The 21,560-nt window shown below is 33.3% G+C and overlaps 1 protein-coding gene and 1 non-coding gene across 6 annotated transcripts in view; both read right to left on the bottom strand.

The window, feature by feature from the left end:
* Window positions 1–6,079: 6,079 nt before the first annotated feature.
* The window catches only part of LOC129808274 (6-phosphofructo-2-kinase/fructose-2,6-bisphosphatase-like), a 114,243-nt gene continuing 98,762 nt past the window's right edge, over window positions 6,080–21,560 (bottom strand). For 4 of the 5 annotated variants that reach the window (XM_055858113.1, XM_055858111.1, XM_055858114.1 and 1 more), the window contains exons 4-8: window positions 18,594–18,758; window positions 13,229–13,308; window positions 11,935–12,617; window positions 11,542–11,815; window positions 6,080–7,186 (exon numbers count right to left, since the gene is read on the bottom strand). In XM_055858113.1, the coding sequence (XP_055714088.1) occupies window positions 7,100–7,186; window positions 11,542–11,815; window positions 11,935–12,617; window positions 13,229–13,308; window positions 18,594–18,758 (1,289 nt within the window). In that variant the 3' untranslated portion in view covers window positions 6,080–7,099. Of the gene's footprint in view, window positions 7,187–11,541; window positions 11,816–11,934; window positions 12,618–13,228; window positions 13,309–18,593; window positions 18,759–18,861; window positions 19,296–21,560 lie in introns of those variants that run through there. The other variant, XM_055858115.1, reaches the window with a different exon arrangement.
* Window positions 18,279–18,350, bottom strand: Trnac-gca (transfer RNA cysteine (anticodon GCA)). The gene has a single exon. It is a non-coding gene; the product is annotated as a tRNA-Cys (tRNA).

The raw sequence follows: 21,560 nt of genomic DNA, 5'->3' as shown, positions 1-21,560 counted from the left end.
GGGTCTTTTATATACAATATTAACCGTTTTATGCTTGAGATATGCAGATTTCATCTAATTCTCAAAAAAATTACAAGTTGGATTCCCAAAATGAGAAAAAATTCACGACACACTTTTAAGAAATTTGACTGCTCGAACTCAAAAATTAAATTTACAAAAAAATCCTTTAGGGGAAAGGCACATAATTTTGTCCAGTCTGCTTATAAGCATCGATGTTCCAAGTTTGAAGTGCGATATTTTCAATACTAATTGACTTTTTTTTTGTTATTCTCTTTTCAGAAGGGTTGTTTAGAAACTTGGCAAGCTATTTATCGTCTCATTTTTACTAAAATTAGTTTTAATACATTTAAAAATGAATTGATATGTAGAGGTGAATTTGACTCTTATTTTGGACAACTTGGTTATTAATTTGGACAACATGGCTGTAAATTTAGACAGCTAATCCGCCTCAATAGGATGCCCATTGTTCTTTATTTGATGAACCAATCTTACCAAGTTTTCTTCCTGTTCATATAAGGGAAACGTAGAATGTCACAAGAAGCCTGGAAACTTTCCATATCATTCATTAAAGTGAGTTGACTTCGGTACTCCAAGTACGTGCGGATTCGCTCATTCCCTGGCACTTCCGGGAGCCTTTCAAGGCATTTCTCGCTACATCTCTTTCGTAGAGATGATGCTCCTTTGTTTCTCCAGGCATTTGTCCAACCTGGTCATCACAAAAGCTAAAACTTCACGAAATTTCGAGAGAAAAACACTTGTCCAAAATAAGGAGTATCACCTCACTGGTAAATGTCTTAAAAAATTTCCCATTTTTCATACGAAAAATCTAATTCACAAAAGGCAAATCTCACTTCAGGTCAAATATACAAAGCACCACTAACGTGAATCAACACAATTCTCAATTAATATTCAATAATATCACTCAAAAAAAGCAAAGAAACATTGTTAGTCCTTCGCCATAGCTAATTAAGACTGAAGAAAACACAAAGTTCTGTCATATTTCTCGTAAGCAATTGCTCACACTGAATTTTCAACAAAGCCATCAACTCAAATCATATTCAAAATTTAACGTATTTAGTGTTAAAATCTTCCAAAAAGAACAAATATTTAGATAGAATTCATTGTTCATCAAATATTGGAATAAAAATCCATCATTTTAATAAATTTATTTTTAGTGTCCAATGTTATCCTCAAAGTGTCCAAAAAAAGAAACTGGACAATATTATGAGCCTTTCCCCTATATAACTTTTTTGCCTCAGAGTTAGGGTTTTGGTTTTTCTTTATAATTTCTATATTAAACTATTGAAGCCCTTTTAAGTAAGCCAGATCCTATTAAGAAGAAGAAAAGTTTCATAGAGGTGCGGAAATCGTTATCTCTTACAATGGAACCTCTAGACCGAAAAAACGTATCAAATTTTCAATACATTTTATTTTAAATATTTCTTTCTCGAATTCCATAAAAAGTTTGCACGCTAAAGATTCATTAAGGCTATCATGCTAAATATTGATGCTTCGATCTCTTTTATTTAAAAATATAATCGAATTTGAAATTTTAATCCTTTAGTTTTCTGACTGAAGTATTTCTAATGGCTCCGACACACCTTTTAGTTCAGAAAAATTTCATGAAATCGAAATTCGAAACCCTTTCTTTCTCACATGTTTTGCATATGACTATCTAATTCTTTCGCATACCAAATTCGATTGAGCTAAGTTGAATTTGGAGTGATGTTTAAGATAAGAAGAAGAGTGCGACAGAATGAGACAGACATATGCAAAACATGTGAGAAAGAAAGGGATGCGAATTTCGACTTCATAAAATTTTCCTGATCTAAAAGGTGTGCCGGAGCCATAAAAAATTAATTATTTTTCGATCATCTAAATTGATCATGCGTTTAGTTAGGCTGAATTAAGAGCTGAGTTCAATTGAGACTTTTTTAGCTGGATACTAATGCCTACAGCTTTCGGGGTCTATGAAACTCTGACCATTGGGCATACAACATGGGTCCCAGCCTACAATGTAACCTTTCTGGAAGCCTTTAAAGTTAGTCCTGGATATGAGATAGTAACCTTTGGCAGTTGGGCCTCGACTGCTTTCTGCATTGCAACAGGATGTGGATTTGATGCGTACTTCATGGAAAGCTGTTTCTACCTCTCAGGACATTTGAAAATAATCCAGGAGAGATTCAGAGAAATTCTATTCGCATCGAACAATGAAAATGCTTTAGAAACTGAACGAAAAATCGCCTCAACAGTTGATTATCACAACAGAATTCTAAAAGCTTGTGAAGTTCTTCAAGATATTGTATTAACGGGAATTTTTCCATTTCTTGTCTTGGACTCCATGCTTCTCTGTACGATTTTCTACACTGTCATTATGGTAGGACCTCAAAGGGTTTTTCTTTAATTCTGACAATGCTGTAATAAAATTTGGTTTCCAGGTTTCAGGAATAGTGTACAAAATTGCTTTTAGTGGATTAGCTTGTGCAGCTTTAGCTCAAATAGGCATACTAACTTACAGCGGAAATTATTTGTACAGCAGAAGCCAGGAGATAACTTTTGGAATATACGATTCTAACTGGTTTGAAGGACATTTTACTCAGAGAAAGATGCTAATCCCTTCAATGGTTAGATCTACAAAAGGAGTAATATTCAAAATGGGATTTTTCGAACTGACTCTTATGACTTTTTCCACGGTGAGTTGTCTGTAAAGATTTTGTGATATCTTTAAGGATTTTAGTCATTAAACTTTATGCACAAATCAACAAAGTCAAATACGATTTATTTTTCAGATGCTTCAAACTGCGGGATCCTACGTGGCTCTTATAAAATCTCTGTCTATTCGGGACAACTAAAAGCTTTTTGTAGATATTTGAAACGTTATAAATGGACTGCACTAAACCCTCACTAAAAAATTTCTGACTTGGGAAGAAATAATTTTTTTCTTAAAGTTTCTACTCATTAGGACAAATTACGTCAAACAATATTTCAAAACTTTCAATTAAAATTTAATTTTATAAATAAAAACATGTCTATATTTCAAACACTTTTCGAGCGCTTTCCTTTATTTTAGGATATATTTTGGAAATAGTCGAGGGGTTCAAGCATAGAATTGGTCAAATATGGACTTTCTGGAAAGGTTTTGAAATTTCCAAGGGCTTACCTAAGATCGAAATTTGTGTCCATATTTCGTTTATTCCATAGGATTCCAATGTAATTCAAATGGTCCCAAATATATAATTCTCTTAATAAAATTCAATTCGGTATTCTGTGATTCTCAATTATTCCATTCGTCATTCTGGTAATTTTTGAACAATAGGAAGAGCCACAGGGGGTCCCGGGATTATGCATATTTTCGGGACTGAGAAAAAGCGCGTGAAACGGCTTTATGCATACAGGAATTTGCATACTTTAAGGAGATTTCTTTTAGATAAGTTACGGAAACGCCGTAAAATATGCAAAATATTGGTGGTGCCAATTTCTTGGGCTATTTTCAGCGCCAACGGTTCACAAGTTACTCATTTCAAATTTATCGCCTCAAAAAGTGTATACATTTCGGTGGCAGCCAAAATCCCGAAAGCCAAAATCCCGAACGCCAAAATCCCGAAAAGCCCAAAATCCCGAAAGCCAAAATCCCGAAAGGCAAAATCCCGAATGTTCAAAATCCTGATAGGAATGAAATTATATGGAGGAAAATGTTTAGAATAATTTCCCAAGACACAGAACATTTCCCTTTGCCTCCAGCAAGCGCGGGTACAATCGTTGGAGTAGCTATAACACTTTTAAGAATTCGGGATTTTGGCTTTCGGGATTTTGGCGTTCGGGATTTTGGCTTTCGAGATTTTGACCGGGACCCATACATTTAAGGGTATTTCAGAAATTCTTTCACAATGAGCTCTTAGTCATAGGCAAAGATGCATAGGGGAGACCGGGGTACTTCATCCAGCAAATGAAACTTTTTTTTTCGCTATGAATGATTTACGCTTTTTACGCTTTAAATGATAAGGTTTGTCTAATGTTTTTATGTTTCATAAGTAGCATTAGGGTATTGGCTGTATGAAACAGTGTAGTTCAAAGCTCTAAAGTCCTTGAATTTTTCTAAAGAGGATAATGAGAAAAGTATGACACATTGGCTACACGTGCATGGGCCTGGGTAGATATAGCCACTTGGGGTACTAATTGCCACCAGTTTTTCAGACGAAATTTTAAACTGGAGATACCAAATATTGTTTTGCTTGATACAATGAAACCCACTACTGCTAAATATGTCACTTAAACCAAAAGAAAAAGGCTTAAGCCGACTTTTTATGTCATTTTTGTAATTGCGGCCAAATTTATGAAAACATCCTGAAAGAATCTATTTCACAAATTGCTCATCCGAATGATAATATTGCTTGGAATAGGGGAGACCGGGGCAAAAGGTCACAAATTAAAAATTTGAAAATTGAATATCTTCCAAGATAAGATGGCCTCAATAGACCTTCTTCAAAGTCGTAAGTTTCTTAGAATTCGAAGAAGGATTTCATAAAATAAAAAATAATGAAATTTTTAGCCCTATTTTTAAAATGTTTTCCTTACAGCAGATATCAATTTTGACTTGCTTATTTTCCAAAATTGATGCACTGGTAAATGTTTCCTAAATGATTTGGACTCTTTGAATACGAAACCACTATCTATTTTAGAATTTTACAAAGATTCTTTTCTCCAGAAATCCTTTTATTAAAAGTGGCCACTTGGGGTAAAAAGTAACAAAGACTCAAGCAATTTCTGGTGTCCCACGGCGAGAAGAAACGTCATTTCCGCATCTAACAGCTTTTTGTTTGCATTGGTCAAACGATTTGCAGTCTCTAAAAAAATATAAAACATAAACATAAAAAATATAAAAGTATTCATTAAAAAAAACATTGTCACGTGATGGAACAAAACCAAGGTCAGATTCTTAATCAGGAGACTTGACTCTATCAAACGTACCATGTGAGTTCTCCGTTAGCAAAACCGTGTTGCATAGTGTAATAAATCCCGTGATATCAATTAGTATATGCCCTAGACACACTTACGACTTAAGCCAAGAGACGACTTAGTGGAAAATGATAGAAATGAAGTCTAACCATTATTTCGAATACAATTACGCTAAGCCGTCTCTCAGCTTATCCTCAAGTCTGTCAAGGCCCATACATTCAGTCCCGGCATTAAGTCCTTCAGGTTTATGCACCTGACGGAATTATGCACATACAATTATGCAAGTTTGCCTACCATTAGGAGTCAATTTATGAAATCATTTTTGAAATATGCCTGAATGTATACTATTTTGCGACGCGGGAAATTTGAATACATTTTGTTACTTTTTCAGAATAAAACTTTAATTTCTTTTATTAAGGTAATTTTTTAATATTCTAACCATTTATTGAAGAACTTTGGCCAGAAATTACTGTTTCTTAATGCATTTCTATTAAACAGTTGAATCTTTTTGTTTGAACTTTGAACTAGGGGGAAGTGGGGCACCTTTGAAATTGGGATTTTTCACCTATTTTTAAATAAAATTGAGCATTATCGTGATATAATTTAGCTGCACAATCAGATTGAGAAGCTAAATTATATCACGATAAGGCTCAATTTTATTTAAAACTAGATGAAAAATCCCAATTTCAAAGGTGCCCCACTTCCCCCTACTTTTACTCCGCGCCAAATTTGTTCTCCGGTATTCATTTAAAAGAAATCGCCTGCGGGTATGCAAATTTTCTCGATGCGTAATACCATTTCGCGCGTTTCTTTTGGTCCCGAAAATGTACTTAAAATCCCGGAACTGAGTGTAGATCCATTTTAAGTACTCTGATTCTTTGTTAATTTCATCCAAAAACACTAAGAACTCCGATTTTTTAGAGCATATTTTCGATTTTTTGAAAAAAGCGGCAGGGAGTTAAGCCGTTCTATTTTGTGGTGCTCAAAATTTTTTGTCGACGAATAAGAAATCCAGCGATAAAAATCAATTAGTAGAACCATTTTAAGTCTGCTTGAAAGGGATTTTCTCACATTGTAGTGTAGACACCTTGAAATATCCTTTAACGAGCAGTGAAAAACTATATTTATTTTCTTACTGAGTGTATTTATTAAAATTCATCTCATTTTCTAAAAACTATTTTTTCTGTCTTAAACATTAGAAAAGGAGAGTTCTTTTTTTTTGTAAAATAAGTAATACAAGCCAATATGATGAAAAAACACATTGCTTTTCGTACATTATATTTTTCCACTTTTTTTTCTTCTCTCAATAAAATATATATCACATAAAATATGTAATTAGTAACATGTCAAATGTCCTACAGATCTAATTTCAATTTGTAATGGTATGACAATTCTTTTTTTTTTGTTTATCTTCTACAGTAGATATAAAATGTGAATAAAAAAGCATTAACAAAACAATTAAAATTAAAAAAAAAAGGTATTTTATATCATCTTCCTAGGGCAATATGGAAAACTGGAAGGGAATTTCCTTACATCAAACGTTGCTTACATCGGTAATTTCTCTAATCAGATTCTTATCAAATTTTTTTCTCATCTAATCGTTTGTAAAAAAAATCTTTACTTGCCTTACAGATTCCTCACTTTGCTCTAGTTTATCTGGTAATCATTGTTTTTTTAAACTTATTTTCTAAGTGATTTATTTTTTCATCTTTTAAATTTAATTGCATTTCTTTCTCATCTGCTTTTGTGCTTCAAAAATGTATCCCTGGGATTAACCTGGCAGTTGAATACTTTTGTTTTTAATTAGCTGTGATCTCAAATATTTACTTCTAGAGACGAGCTACAAACTATTCAGCGCGATTCGTCGTCAATTTATTTTTTTTTTTAACTTTGCTCAAATTGTTTTCTATCTCTGCCTTGTTAACTTTTGCTGTGTTGAATTCTTTTCAAATTTTGTCAATTTTTTTTTCATCATTTTTTTTTACTCTTCTTCGATTAAATTCAAAAAGTTCTTTTAATCAATAAAGGAGCTATCTTAATCAAGTAAAATGTGTGATAAAATTTGTAAGAAAAAATTATGCAAATAAAATGGTGCATAAATGCAGAAATGTATATCAATTGTAGAATTGACCAAAAATCCTCCTCAGTTGATGACTTGAGGCAGAGGAGCATCAAAATGTGCTGGCACCGTTTGCAGAGCATCAGCATCAGTGCGTCCAGGTGAACAATTCTAATTAAAATGATACAAGGATAAGCCCTTAATTCATCTCAATTGAGAGGCTTTTCTCTAAACAATTGATCTGCAATAAAACAGTTGGTACAGAGCAATGTCGCTTTTGATAAATCAATTCTAAAGTATTATTTCTTAACTAAAAGTAAATATTTAATTATTAAGTAAATAAGTTCGATAATTCAGCACAAGTAGCGCTGCAGTCAGTTTTTCGAGACGTACATTACCTTTAAAAAAACAAAGTTTTGTCAAGATAACAAGAAAAGTTTGTCAGAAGGATTTTTACACAGAAAAACATATTTCGCAAAATTGTTCTTAAATATTTGTGAATTCCTATTGAATAAGTTTGTAAAAGTTTGTATAGGGTGGCGGAATTCCCTATGGCCAGTCTATACTTGTGGCCACCTCGTAGATATCTTCAATTTTTTCCCACAAATTAATTTCGAAGAACCACAAAATTAGGAATATTTGATGTGCTATCATTAAATGAAACTTTTAAAAACTGATTTTTCTTTATATTTCGGTAGAATTTTAATTATTTTGTGAGAATTATTTCACTGATGCGCGTGACGATCAAATATGCGTCAAATCGTTAAGAAATTCACTAACGATCTCAAAATTTTTAATGAATAAATTTTATATCTTCAATCAAAAATATTTGGTACTATTTTTCAAAACTTCTTTTCTTAGTAACTATATTTTCTTTTTCCACACGATTTTGATGTTTTTTTTTAAACAAAAAATGTAAAATAATGACAAGGCCATAAGTTATGACCAATTTGATAAGAATATTAACTTGTGGCCACAGCATTTGACGTGTGGCGCCCTCGCAGATATTTGGTTTAGCGAGTTGACAGTTGTGTTATTTTGATTCAGTGAATTTGAGTTCTCTAGCAAAAATACAATAAAATTTAAGGTAAGTGTTGCAATTGTAACATAAAATTGTTTATAAATGAGTAGTGTTGATTTTTTCCATGACCTTGCATTTTGTTGTAAATAACCTAACTTTTTCTCTTTTCACCCTCTTAGGACAATGAAAAATACGAAAAAAAGAAAAGCCCTATTATTATTGAACTCAAAGGATGCAAGGAGTATTGAGAATAGAATGATCACGACCAAAGTATTCCAGTCATTTCAGCTGTACCACAATCCCCACACAAACTTTGCATTAAAGTCTCCGGAAACTCTCCGGGAGAAACATTTGATCACGGAGACTTTCATAAAGCCCAAAAGAGAAGAGACAGAGGAAGATATTGTGAGATGGATTCTTCATTAAACCAAACGTGACTTTTCCATCGTGAAAGACAGGTTTGATTACTGGCCTGGCCACTGTGCAGAGAATCAATGTTAGTTGTCTGCTAATATTATGAGTAAAATCTATGAAAAACTTGTTTAAAAAAATAATAATAATTCATTTGTATTAAAATTATTTTATTACTACGTTTGTTTTATATCATTTTAAACTGTGGCCATAGGTTGTTCCACGAGTGGCCATAAGTTCGTAAAAGAGACCACAAGTTATGAATTTCACATGGTTGGGAAAATCATATATTTTCCGTGGTTTCAGGGATTTTTCTACTAAATTCATTTGGATATATTGAAAGAAATTACATGAAAGTAACTACTTTTAAAATTTTGCTTTAATTAGTCAAAAAAATCAACAGCTGTACGGAGATATGTCCTTAATGTGGCCATAAGTAATGTCTGTACCCTACTTTTTTTACAAACATTTGTTCGTAAATATTCGTAAGCACACTAAAACTGTTTGTAAGATTTTCTCATTTGTTCATAATTTTTTGTCACACAGACAAAAATTTATTAACAAATGACAAAATGTTAGGAACTTTTTTTTTGTATCTTTACGAACATTTACGAACAAATGTTTGAACAAGTACAAAAAATGCTCGTCAAGTCATCATGTTACAAACAATATTGGTGAGAAAAATACAAACTTTTACGAACTTGTGTTGTCCTGGGCCCTGGAATAACCCCTTTATTCGCTCTAAGGAGCCCAGAACTCGAAGCTTCATGCTCCCCCTTCACGGTCAAACCCTCACTGCCTCTATTTCCCTCTCACATTCCATTTCTCTCATGCTGTCATGAAGGAAAATGGCACACAATTTTCAAATAAATGACCGTTAGGACTGTTGTAGGGGAACCGACTCCTACACATTTTTATTCATTTTAAAATGTATTAAGAATGATTTTAGAGTAAATAAAGATGATAAACTGTCTACAAGGTTCTAAGCAACACTCCTTAAGTAGAAGGAATAAAAAAATCAATTTTTAATTAAGGATATTACATTTCAAACTTGAGACTTTGGCGCTTGCATGCAACTATGCCGAAATTTGGCACACTTACCCTATGTCATATTTCTGGCAAATTTTAGTTAAGTGCTAATCTTTATTGTTAATGGTACGTGAAGTTTTCAAATAAAATAATTACCTATTTCGTGAACAAAAAGGATTTTTTCTGAAGTGTTTGCAAATGCTTCAATAGGAAACCCTGGAAAAATGATCTTTTTGGAGAGATTTTCTTATTGTTTTAGATGGGAAAGGAGAAAAGACCAAGAATGAGAACAAATCCTGCACTCAGGAGCAACTCAACAAGGTTTTGGAAGCCTTTAAACTGTTTGTCTCCAATTAGAAAATTTCCCTTGTCTCCATTTGGATTAATTTGTTTCAAATAGAAGTATTTTGCACTGGTGTGTTTTTCTTGTATTAAGGAAGTTTTCAAATTATATTTAAAAAAAATTTCACTAAACAGTAACATTCTAGAAGAGCCAAGGAGCAAATTTATGTAATTCTCTTCAGAAAAAAATATCTTGAATCTTCTGTCAAAGTTAAAGCGTCTGGAAATGGTTTTGAATTAGGACATTTACCCTAAGTTATTTTCTCGACGAGAAAACATAACCAAAAACTCAAACTTTTGAAATTTGGAAAAGGTTGTAAAGTTTACAAACCTTGACAGTTCCACAACAAATTCTTCATTTAAACATACACACGGCTCTTCGTTATCCGGCTGACTGGGGGACAAAATGACATTTAGGTTTTTTTGAATGATCAACGGTTTTTATATTTTGTGCTGTGTAAATTTATTTTCTGTCTGTCAAAGAACAAGAGAATTTTCTTCATGGTGTGCTTATGTTTCATTTTTTATCACAATTATGTATTAAAGACTTCGATACAATGATAATAATACTTTAATTCAGACAGTTTCTCCAGTTTAGTAAAAATAATTTTGAATTCATCAACCGCCAGTGTTCGACAGCTATCACCCGGATATCGAAGTGCCGGATAACGAACAGATGTGTGTAAATATCAGAAGATTTAAAAGAAAACATTCCTTTTTTCCTTTTATTAAATTATCCCTTTTAGAGGTTATGTCATGATAATACAACATAACCTCTTCAAGCTCTTCAATCCTTCCCCGTCAAATAATTTCGTCAGATATCTTGCAGATTTCCGCAGAAAATATCTACATCTCTGCTGAAAATCTGCCGAGAAATCTGTAGATATTCCTACGAATTTTATTTGGTCTTGGGACAAAATTCGTCAGAAATTTTTGCAGATTTTCTGACGAATTCTGGTGCACACTCTGACGAATTTCTGTAGATATTTTGCCGATTTTCTGTAGATTTTTTTCTACATTCCAGACTTTCCAGACAGCTGTGTCTGAAAAGATGGGATATTTTTCACTGAAGTTTGGAAAATTCAATAGAGTTATTCTTGGTGATATCACAGTGTTTATATAAAATGAAGAATTCTGCAATGCCGTGTTATAAGTAGAGAATAGTGAAATGAAAACTTTAAGCAGAATGTCAACCTAAATTTCGTGTTTTTGTATCATTCAATTGGCGATTTTTAAGAAATTAGTATTTTTGCTCGCAACTTTTTAGTTATCTACTTTTTACAATTTTCTTTGTAACTTCTACAGTTTCTTGATAAATGAACAATATTTTTGTTGAGACAATGGGGACTATGCAGATTTTCTCTGTAGAAATTCTGCCGAGAATCTGCAGATTTTAGGCAGAATTTCTGACGAAAATCTACAGATTTTCCACGTAGAAATTCTGCCGAAAAGGTACAGATTTCCTCTAAATGTACTACAACTAGAATATACCATTACAATTCAAAAAACCTCCGAGTAAAATCGGCAGGTAGAGCAATGATTTGACGGGAACCTCTTCAAACTCTTCAATCCTTCTGTTTTTTCTCTTTTTCCAACTTTCTTTATGCAGCGTTTGAAAAATTGTGTATTCCGGTTCAAGATATTTAATTTTCATAAAAACCTAACTTCAAAAGCGACATAAACTCTGTATCAATTGAAATTATTGAGATTTCTTGCAACTTACCTTTGGCTGAAGACGATAGGTGTCCACGCACTCGACTTTCAGCGGAACCGGCTCCACTTCGAAGTCATATCCAGACGCCCGGACAACGAGGAGCGTGTGAAGTGGCACATTGATATAGGGCACGTCCTCTGGTTTCGTGCCCATGAAGTAGGCCATGATGCAGCGTAGAACAGCCTGATGCGACACGACAAGTACTTCAGAGGCTGTCATGAGGCCCTGAACTACATTGTCCACCCGTTGCAGAAGATCCAGGTAGGATTCTCCATGTGGATACCTGGAACGACAAATAAATAAATTTTGAGAACATTGAAAGTTCAAGCGATTGCCGCAAGTGGCGCTTATGTTGATTTTCTGGCAAATGAAACTGAAAGTGAGAAAAGCAATATAACTGACCTGTACTTGAGTTTATCCTGATCACGCCAAGCAAATTCCTGCGGGAAACGCTCCTGGATTTCTTCGTACGTCAATCCCTCGCAGATTCCTGCATTGATCTCATTAAGTTCCCGCAGAGCTGTCCTTGGACCAGGAATAGCCCTGGCTGTGGCAATTGTACGCTCCAGTTCCGATGTCCAGATCAATTTGGGAGTCGGGCAGGCAATTGCCAAACGTTCGGCATACTTGGAGCCCCTCTCTGACAATCCACTGTCTCCCCCAATGCGTCCCATCATGTTGAACTTACTCTCTCCATGGCGCGTAAAGTAGAAAACATGCTCCTTAATCAACGGACTCGCCAGCACGCCCAGGATCATTGTTTGCAGCGCCCCCTGAATCCCACGAGCTGTCACAGCATGCAGAGCCGGATTGGCCGAAGCATTGACAGATATCAGTGGAGCTTCGAGCGGAGAGCATGGCTCATAATCTTCATGGTATCGATGCACCTTCTCCTGGATCGTATGCCTCCAGTCAATGTTCTTGTCCAGCTTCTTCTCGTAGAACTTCAGAGTTCTTTCCATATTGTCAGCCACTTCCACTTCATCGCACGTAATCTCCACGAGAATATGGTGGGAGGATGTCTCATTGCAGAATGCCGCAATTAATTGGCGAGACAATCGCGTGAGATGCATTCCATCGATTATCTGCAATGCAATTTTGTATTTTATGTTCCTCACACATTCTTCTCAGCATTCGCATGGGCTGTTTAATGTGAATTTACAGTGGTTCAATTTGTATTTAAAAGTGATTCTCGATATTTGCTTTTACAAATGGGCTTGTCTAAAATTAGCTAAATACCAATAATAATTTGAAGAATTTAATTAAATATGCTGCACGAAATCTCAGAAGAAATTTATTTTATAACGTTATAAAATCTTCCATTATTGAAAAGTAACTACAACTATTCAGAACATTCCGAGTTTAATATAGCACCGCTAGTGGCGCTCCAGTTGCAATATAATTGACAGTTTTCAAATTCAAAAAAATCAATTGAGCCACTCTGTCAGAAAAATTTCCAAAAAAAACAATCATTGCAATAAATTTTTTAAAAATTAATTTTGAAATAAACTCTGATTTGGAAAAGCTCACCAACAGCATTTCTATCAACTCTCCCTTTTGAAAATATTCTGTTATGCTTGGCAAAGTAATCAGAAAAGATAAAGAATAATAATTCATAGAAAAATGAGGTCAAATTGGCGAATTTCTGACAATAATTATATACTCTGTTGCTCTCTCTTTCATCAAAAATACTCACAGCCACATTATTGCCACTCTGGAAATGTGCCAAGATCTCCTTGAGTGTCTCCGGCGTTGCAGCTTCTTCCACCGTGAAAACTAAGAAAAGGATTAAATTTATCAATCAATTTGATAAAAACGCTACATTTGCTTACATGAAATTGTAAGAATTCTTTGTTTACACTGAGTGAGTGATTTTTTTTTTGAGTGAATTGAGTTTTTTAATTGATTTTTTAATTAATTAGAGCTCATGTTATCGTCATAAATCTTCAATCAATCTGCTGATTCTTTTCCATATATTATTTAAGATTTCATTTTAGTATATAAGAAAATAAATTAGTTCAAAATCAATGGTTTCTTAAATAAACGATTAACCACTCAGTCCTTAGCATTTGAAATACAGTGGGACCTCGATAGAGTCAACTAATTATTTCCAAATCTGTTGACTCTATTGGATTCGTTGACTCTAGCGGAGTTCAAAAAAATCAATTAAAAAGTGAAATTTTGATATAAAAGGGGTATTATCTTATGTTTGTACTAGATCAATGATAAATTCAACACGATAGTAGGGGGAAGTGGGGCACCTTTGAAATTGGAATTTTTCATCTATTTTAAAATAAAATTAAGCCTTATCGTGATATAATTTAGCTTCTCAATCTGTTTGTGCAGCTAAATTATATTACGATAAGGCTCAATTTTATTTAAAAATAGGTGAAAAATCCGAATTTCAAAGGTGCCCCACTTCCCCCTAGAATATTTTATTTAATTAATCCATATAAATTCTACACCCTCTGGCCAAAAAAAGTCGTATGTTTAGGCAAAAATTGGAGATTAGGGAATGATTTTACGGAATGTTTTTATTATTAGTAATTAAATATCTTCTGTTTAAAATACTCTCCATGTGGTAATATTGAGGTCCACCCACGATGTTAAGATAAGAAAGTGCTGTATTAAAGATTTCTTTTTTTTTTGTTCACTTTTTTATAAAAGCTCCGGTAGAAACTTAATTACCGTTATTAACTAGAATTTTTTAAACTTTTAGTGTATAATGGCTCCGGCACACCTTTTAGATTAAGAAAATTTCATGAAGTCGAATTTCGGATCCATTTCTTTCTCACATGTTTTGCATATGTCTATCTCGTTCTCTCGCACTCTTCTTCTTCTCTTAAACATCACTCCAAATTCAATTTAGCTCAATCGAATTTGGTATGCGAAAGAATGAGATAGTCATATGCAAAACATGTGAGAAAGAAAGGGTTTCGAATTTCGACTTCATGAAATTTTCCTGATCTAAAAGGTGTGCTGGAGCCATAAGAGAAGAGATTGTTAGTTCTTTTCGTTAAGCCATGCCTGTAGTTCTAAGCTTTACAAAAAAAAAAAAGACGTCACGGTTTTTTTTGGAAGATGAAGGGGAGAGGTGGGATGGAAATGAGGGTCGTATTAATAATCTTCAAATGGACTTATGAAGAATCGTCTGAAAACTCCAAGTCAATATCTTTATCTTAAATTTTAAATGTACAAAAAAAGGAAGTTTTAAACTATTTTGCTTAGGGGGAACTGGGGTAGTAGTAAACAGGGGTAGTTGTAAACACTGTGATTTTTTTTCATTAATTTTAAGACTGCAGAGGATTAAACCCATATGCATTCATAGATACCATGGGGATGTATGTTCACAGATGAATTGGTCAATATAATCCTAATACTTTAAAAACAAAAAACATTTTTCCTGAAAATGTTGATATTTCGCTTATTTTGGTCATTTGGATTTCCACCTGGAAATTAAAAACTGTGTAAAATAATCGAAATGTAGCAATACCAGTTCTTTCCTACATCTTTTAGGATTATATTAATGCATTTACTAGAGAAATTGAGATTCTCATTATTTCAAAAGAATTAGTAATTGGTCAGAAAACAGCACTTGGGGTAGATGTAAACAGGAAATTTCAATTTCACAAAATGAGTAAGTAAAAGAGCGGGAAATTGACCTTCATGCGAAATGTCTAATTCATTGACTACGAAAAAATTGGTAGCGCTGTGTTCAATAATAAGTCAAATTATGTCAAAATATGGGGAAAATCCATTGAAAAATGTCTTTGATTTGTATGCTTTTAGTTTTTTTACTATTTTAATTATTCTTTGTAAAAAGTGTCGTGATTTTTTGATAAATATACAGTCTTTATATATCTCTTAAGTAATTAAAATTATCAAAAGTAAGTGGTGCAAAGTTAATTTCAAGGGTGGAAAAAAAAGTGTTTACATCCTCCCCAGAAAGTGTATATTTCTACCCCAGGTATTTTGTGAAAAGAGAAAAATGCACAGTGACAAAAATTTTATTTTTTTGGAAAACTCAATTGTTTTCCAGCATCCGCATTACCTTCGATGTATTGCCTATATCCAAGAGTAAAACATGAGCTAAGAAAGATTTTCCAAAAAATCACGGTGTCCTTGGAAAACCACCTCAAATTCGCAACTATTGAAAATGTTTACATGTGCCCCAGTCTCCCCTAATAATTTTAATTTTCTGTTTCTTAGTTTTGCTTTTGATTCAAATTTTCTTTTGAGATACTAATCTTTAAAATTAAAAATTTAGCTTAAAATAAGTTTACACTTTTTCTTAAGAAGCGTAATTTTGATGATCGTCTATTATGTAAATTTTTTAGATAAGTAAGTTCTTTAAAAAGTTCGAATAAATTTAGAAAAACTTTCTTCGCTATATTATACTCTAAAAAATCTAGTATCCTGTACGTTATTTTTTGTAATTCAAGTTCATATTTTTTTTGTTTGTGGCATAATATTATTCACTTACAAAATAATGATAGCTCAATATTCCTTACATTGTAATCATATTCCTAATTAAAAAATCTCAAAACAAAGGAGAAAATAGAAGAGAACTTTCAATCGGTCAAAAAGCGTAAAATCACGAAAAAAAATTATTTTGTTGGAAAATGATTACGCGGTAGGTAAGTATACGAATTTTATCATAAAATTACCATGTCCTTACATAAATATTTTTCTTGTATTCAAAGTGGTACGTTGATACACAATAAGACTGGTTTTTATTTCTAAAAGATCATACACACAGAAAAATGGAAAATTCTTAAATAGAAACACCCAGGAATTTAATTTCAAATCCCATCCAATGAATGCCAATGCCCTAATTCTAAATCCTTGATCATTTAGTTTTAGTTTCAATTTGCAAATCTGTAGACATTTTTTCACATTCCAGATAATGCTGAACAAGTTCCCGAACTCTTAACTTGAAAGAGCTAGGGATTCTAGCTCATATCTTTCGCTCAGAGCTTCTAAACTTAAACGCCTCGGGGATTCACGTCCAATTTAAGTTCCCAGGATCTTATATATTCTCCGCGATTCCCTATTTGTTATACGCATTCCTCGTGTTCTACATGAGCTGTTCTTGAAGTTATTATTTTTTTTTGTATTTATTTGTACAGAGGACAGATTTTCCTATGAAATAATAATAAATTGAATTGAATTGAATATATTCTTAAATTTAGAGTTAAATTTTTTCTGTGTGTCGTCTCTTTAGGAAGGTGTTCAAAGTCGATATTCTGAATATTCTGGGAATATTCTGAATTGTATTCAGTGTTCTCTGAACAAAATTACTTATAGGGGGTAGGTGGACTTACAGAGCTCTGAGGCTAAAATAATAATACGATTTTTTCGCATATTTCTGAAGAAAACTGAGCTTCAATGTATTGTAATTTAGATATACGAAAGAATTGTCGGTAAATTACGCCCGCTAAATTACGGTAAGGCCCATCTTCCCTAACACTTGTAAAAATAAAAGGATCAAATTGATCCGAATTTGATCCTTTTGCAAAATATTGTTGCGATTTAGAGTTCATTATGCAGGTAAATAATTTATCAGAATTAATTGAGAAAGTTTTCAGAAGAGTTTAGGGATCCACCCCGGCCCGTCCAAGGGTGATCTTGTGGGGAAGAACCCCTTATCTCGGTATCTAAAGTGGTCCATTTGCCCCCAGAAATTAAAAGAAAATGAAGTAGAAGTGTATCACATATTACTGAAGTAAATAAAAGCCCACAAGAGCAATTCTAGCGTTTTTCCATAGACCAATTCTTGCAGCCCTTTCGGTCGTGGGTCTGGAGTTTTTGATTCTATTTTTTAACGGAATTTGGATTTATTCTTATATAATTAAACTTTACAAACCCATTATGAAGCTAAATTACATTATGATAAGCCATAAAACCCTTTAAAAATAGAGGAACGCTGGTAAAAATAAAAGGGTCACCGATGATCCTTTAAAAGGATCACTGTTTTGACACCTATTTTACCCTGCAATAAACGAACACAAACAATAAAAAAGTCATCTTTGGTGTTCGCTCAGGTGAGAAAAATATGATATGAATAATCATTTTACGATAAAACATAATCGATCGTGATAAATGTGCATACAATATTTCAAAAGATACAAGTAAAACTTTCAAAGGATAAAATATTATCCATTTTTGATCAAAATGATTAATTTGACCCTTTTATTTTTGCCAGTGAATAAAAAACCATTTTCAAAGGTAACCCATTAAAAAGTGGCTCACTTCCCCCTACTTGTGGAAATATTATATCTTTTTCAGTCAAAAAAATGTTCATAAATTGACCTTTTAGGCATGATCATAGCCCTACGATGATTAAAGATTTTATTGAATAGAAAATAGCATTCTCACAAAAAAAAAATCCTCTTATCAGTTACAATAGGAAACACTCTAACAGAGCTTTTAATTTCCATCTTCAAAAATTCCTTCTAATCAGAAAATAAATGGTGGAAAATCTTTGTCCAAAGTACTATCATTAGCATAAATTGTTCTTAATGATTGCAATTGTAGTCAGGTGGGGCAAATGTACCAGATGCTGATAGCTAATGAGCCAAGCTTTCCAATGATATTCCATTTGTTTGTCTTGAGCAGAAGCTCAGGTATACCTCCGCATGGCAAAGGTTTTAAGAGGAATTGATAAATTAGGACTAGTTCTTCCTTATTGAATGAAAGTATAGGAACAATTATAATAAAATTAGTGAAAAAAAAGGAAAAAGGACAGCGGACACCCGGGTTTGAACCGGGGACCTCTCGATCTGCAGTCGAATGCTCTACGACTGAGCTATGCCCGCACTTGAGGCTCGTCCAGTCAAAGTCACGTCTCATCAACAGCGGAAACTCGGTTTCTCTGATAAACCATAAAAAAGCCAGATTGTTTATCAACAAACTGGTGTTTTTTGTATATAATTCCACAGAAAAGCTATTTTGCACTAACATCGAAATGAATTTGTGCGCGAATTCCAGTGACTTTTTCTTTTATGGCTCTGTTTTTTTTGGGGCAATTCTTTATAAACCTGTGGGGAAGAGAATCTTACCTTTAGCTGATTCTCCTTTCCAATTGAGATGCCGGGAGATGCGATGAGCTGCAAAAGATTTTCCCCTGCACGGCAATCCGACGAGTGTAACCACAAGGGGGGCACTCAAGACGCACGGCATTATGCTGCGTCCCGTTTGATGTCCGGACACAGTCAAAGGTGATTCTGCAAGAGGCGACATAAAAAATAAAAAACATTAGCAATCGCGCCAATTAATCTTATGTTCATTGTTTGCATGTTGAAGGCAAAGGATACAGCAAGGTCAAACCTTTGGGCATCTTTTGGCAACTTTTGATAAATTGCAGTATTTGACGTAGAAACATTTCACTGGAATTTTCATCATCCAAGTCTTTGTGAATTTCCCTCACTTTTCCCAAAAAAAAAAACAAGATACTTTTTCCCTTTCCTGAAGGTCTTGGGATTCCAATGTCTTACTTAATTTCTTCTTTATCAAACCAACCGAGCTCTCTTAATAGCTATTTAATTGGTGATATTGGCAAGAGGTAAAACAAAAAATTTGAGACTTTCATACACTCTATGCACTATTTTTTTTTTGCTCTTTTTTGTCTTGGGGGAAATAACACAAAAATTAGAAAACTTAAAAAGAGAAATCAAAATATTTCTTTTTTTCCACCTATTCTACACGCAATTGCTATTTTGACTGAAATTCTTTCCAGCCGTGAGACGACGCAGAGCTTTTCAGGCATTCACTCCTCTCCTGCCCCTCCCCTAAGCCCCCTTCTGGTGCCCGAACAGTGGGATTCCGGCTTCTCGGCGGAAAATGCTCCCCATTTGAAACGCATGCGTTGGATTTTCACCAACAACAAACACTTCCAACAGTGACAAAGTAAACATTTTAGGGGAAATGAAAGAACAGAAGGAAAAAATCAAATGACACAGATAATAAAAATAGCGCGCGGCAGATAAACTTTGCAGACTGCAGAAATGAGGATAAAATAGCAAAGAAAATTTCTGAAGCTCATGGAGCATCAATAAAAGCTAAAATATTTTTTTTGCTAGCTTAAGGTTACGTTTCTTTTTTTCTTAATGAAGAGTTCTAAGTAACAAGGTAACTTAAGATTAACAAATTAGGTCAATTGAGTCAATTAAAATTCATTAATCATGCTGCTGATGAAAATAAATGATGTTTTTTTTAAGATATTTCGAAGCTATTGCTTTGAAATATATTGAATAAAATTCTGCATTAGAAATTTCACACTGTCTCAATATTATCCACATGTTAATAATTAATTAACTAATTAATAAATCCCATAAAATATTTCAGTCCTAACGTGATCTTTGATTGGCTAGAGCTTTGAATGCTTCAAAAATGCTATAAAGCGGTGGTAACCGAAATCTTGAATCGTCAAAATCGCGGAAACCAAAATCCCGAATGGTCAAAATCCTCAAAGGGACGGAATACAGAGAATAGGGGAGACTGGGGCAAAAAGACACAAATCGAAAAATTCAAAATTCAATATCTTCCAAGGTAAAAAAGATAGCGGCTCAAATTTTTTTCTATAGATAGCCGCCATAGACCTTCTTCAATGTCGTAACTTTCTTAGAATTCGAACAAGGAATTTAGAAAGTAAAAAATATCGAAATTTTTAGCCCTATTTTTGAAATATTTTCCTTGCAGAAGATAACAATTATTACCTACTTATTTTCCAAAATTGATTCACTGGTGAATATTTTCTAAATAATTTGGATTTTTTGAATACGAAACCACTATCTATTTTAGAATTTTACAAAAGTTCTTTTCTTCTGAAATCCTTTTATTAAAAATGGCCACTTGGGGTAAAAAGTAACAAAAGGTATAGAGCAAAAAGTAACAAAAAGCGAAGCAATTTCTGATATCTCACGGCGAAAAGAAACGTCATTACCATGTCTTAGAATTTTTGCTTTGGGAAGTAAGAGAAAAACTGAAACATTTAAAGGCTGCCGAATTCCAATGTAGGCCACTTTCCCCTATTATTTTTATTTTCAATTTTTTTTATTATTATTTTTATTACAAATATTATTTTATTTTATCCAATCAAATCTCAAATTGCATGTGTCATTTTTTCAATTATTTTCCTTAGAAAAAGTACGGTAAGTTACCATACTTTTTACCGTTTAAAATTTCATTTTGGTAATCGAAGTTAATAGTATTAACTATAGTTCACAAAATAGAATTTTTGCTTTGGGAAGTAAGAGAAAAATGAAAACATTTAAAGACTGTCGCATTCAGAGGCAGACCATTTTCTCCTAATAATAAAAATAGTTACAATAATATTAGGATGATAATGTTAGTAGGGGAAACTGGGGCACCACCAAACACGGGGTACTACCAAACACTGCGATTTTTTAATCGGATATTCGACTTCAGAGGATAAGACCGATAGGAATTTATAGGCACTATAGGGATGCTTGTCCACTGAAGGAATGGTCGAGATAGTCTAAGTAGTTTAGAAATAAGTATTACTGTTTGGTGGTACCCCGTGTTTGGTGGTGCCCCAGTTTCCCCTAACACAGTCATCAAAGGTACAGATCCCGAAGGTCCTTGAATTTCCCAACAAAAATCAAGTGTTATTTTTTTTTTCAAAATTAGTCAAATTAACTGCCCTTATTATTCAAGTAAGGACTTTTTTAAAAAATTTCTTGCATTACGAAAATATACATTTTAATGCCAAATAAATAAACCACAGGTCTGAAGATCGCTTAACCAACTTAAATGATGCTAAAATAAATAAGGTAATTTTTCTTACATTCTAACTTGCTGAATCTTTTCAAAATATTTATTAATCAAAATGATTTCTTGTAATCCAAATTAAATAAAATAGAGTTTAAAATAATCAAAAATTATAAAATGTATAATTTAATGAAATCGCTGCAAGGCAATATTTAAGATTTGAACAATAATTTTATAAAGCCCTATAGGGGGAAGTGGGGCACCTTTGAATGTGGTGTAGCTGTGAAATTAGAATT

This window comes from Phlebotomus papatasi, chromosome 3, assembly GCF_024763615.1.
Source record: "Phlebotomus papatasi isolate M1 chromosome 3, Ppap_2.1, whole genome shotgun sequence".
Taxonomy (NCBI): Eukaryota; Metazoa; Arthropoda; class Insecta; order Diptera; family Psychodidae; genus Phlebotomus; species Phlebotomus papatasi.
This window is presented reverse-complemented; position numbering and strand designations above follow the sequence as displayed.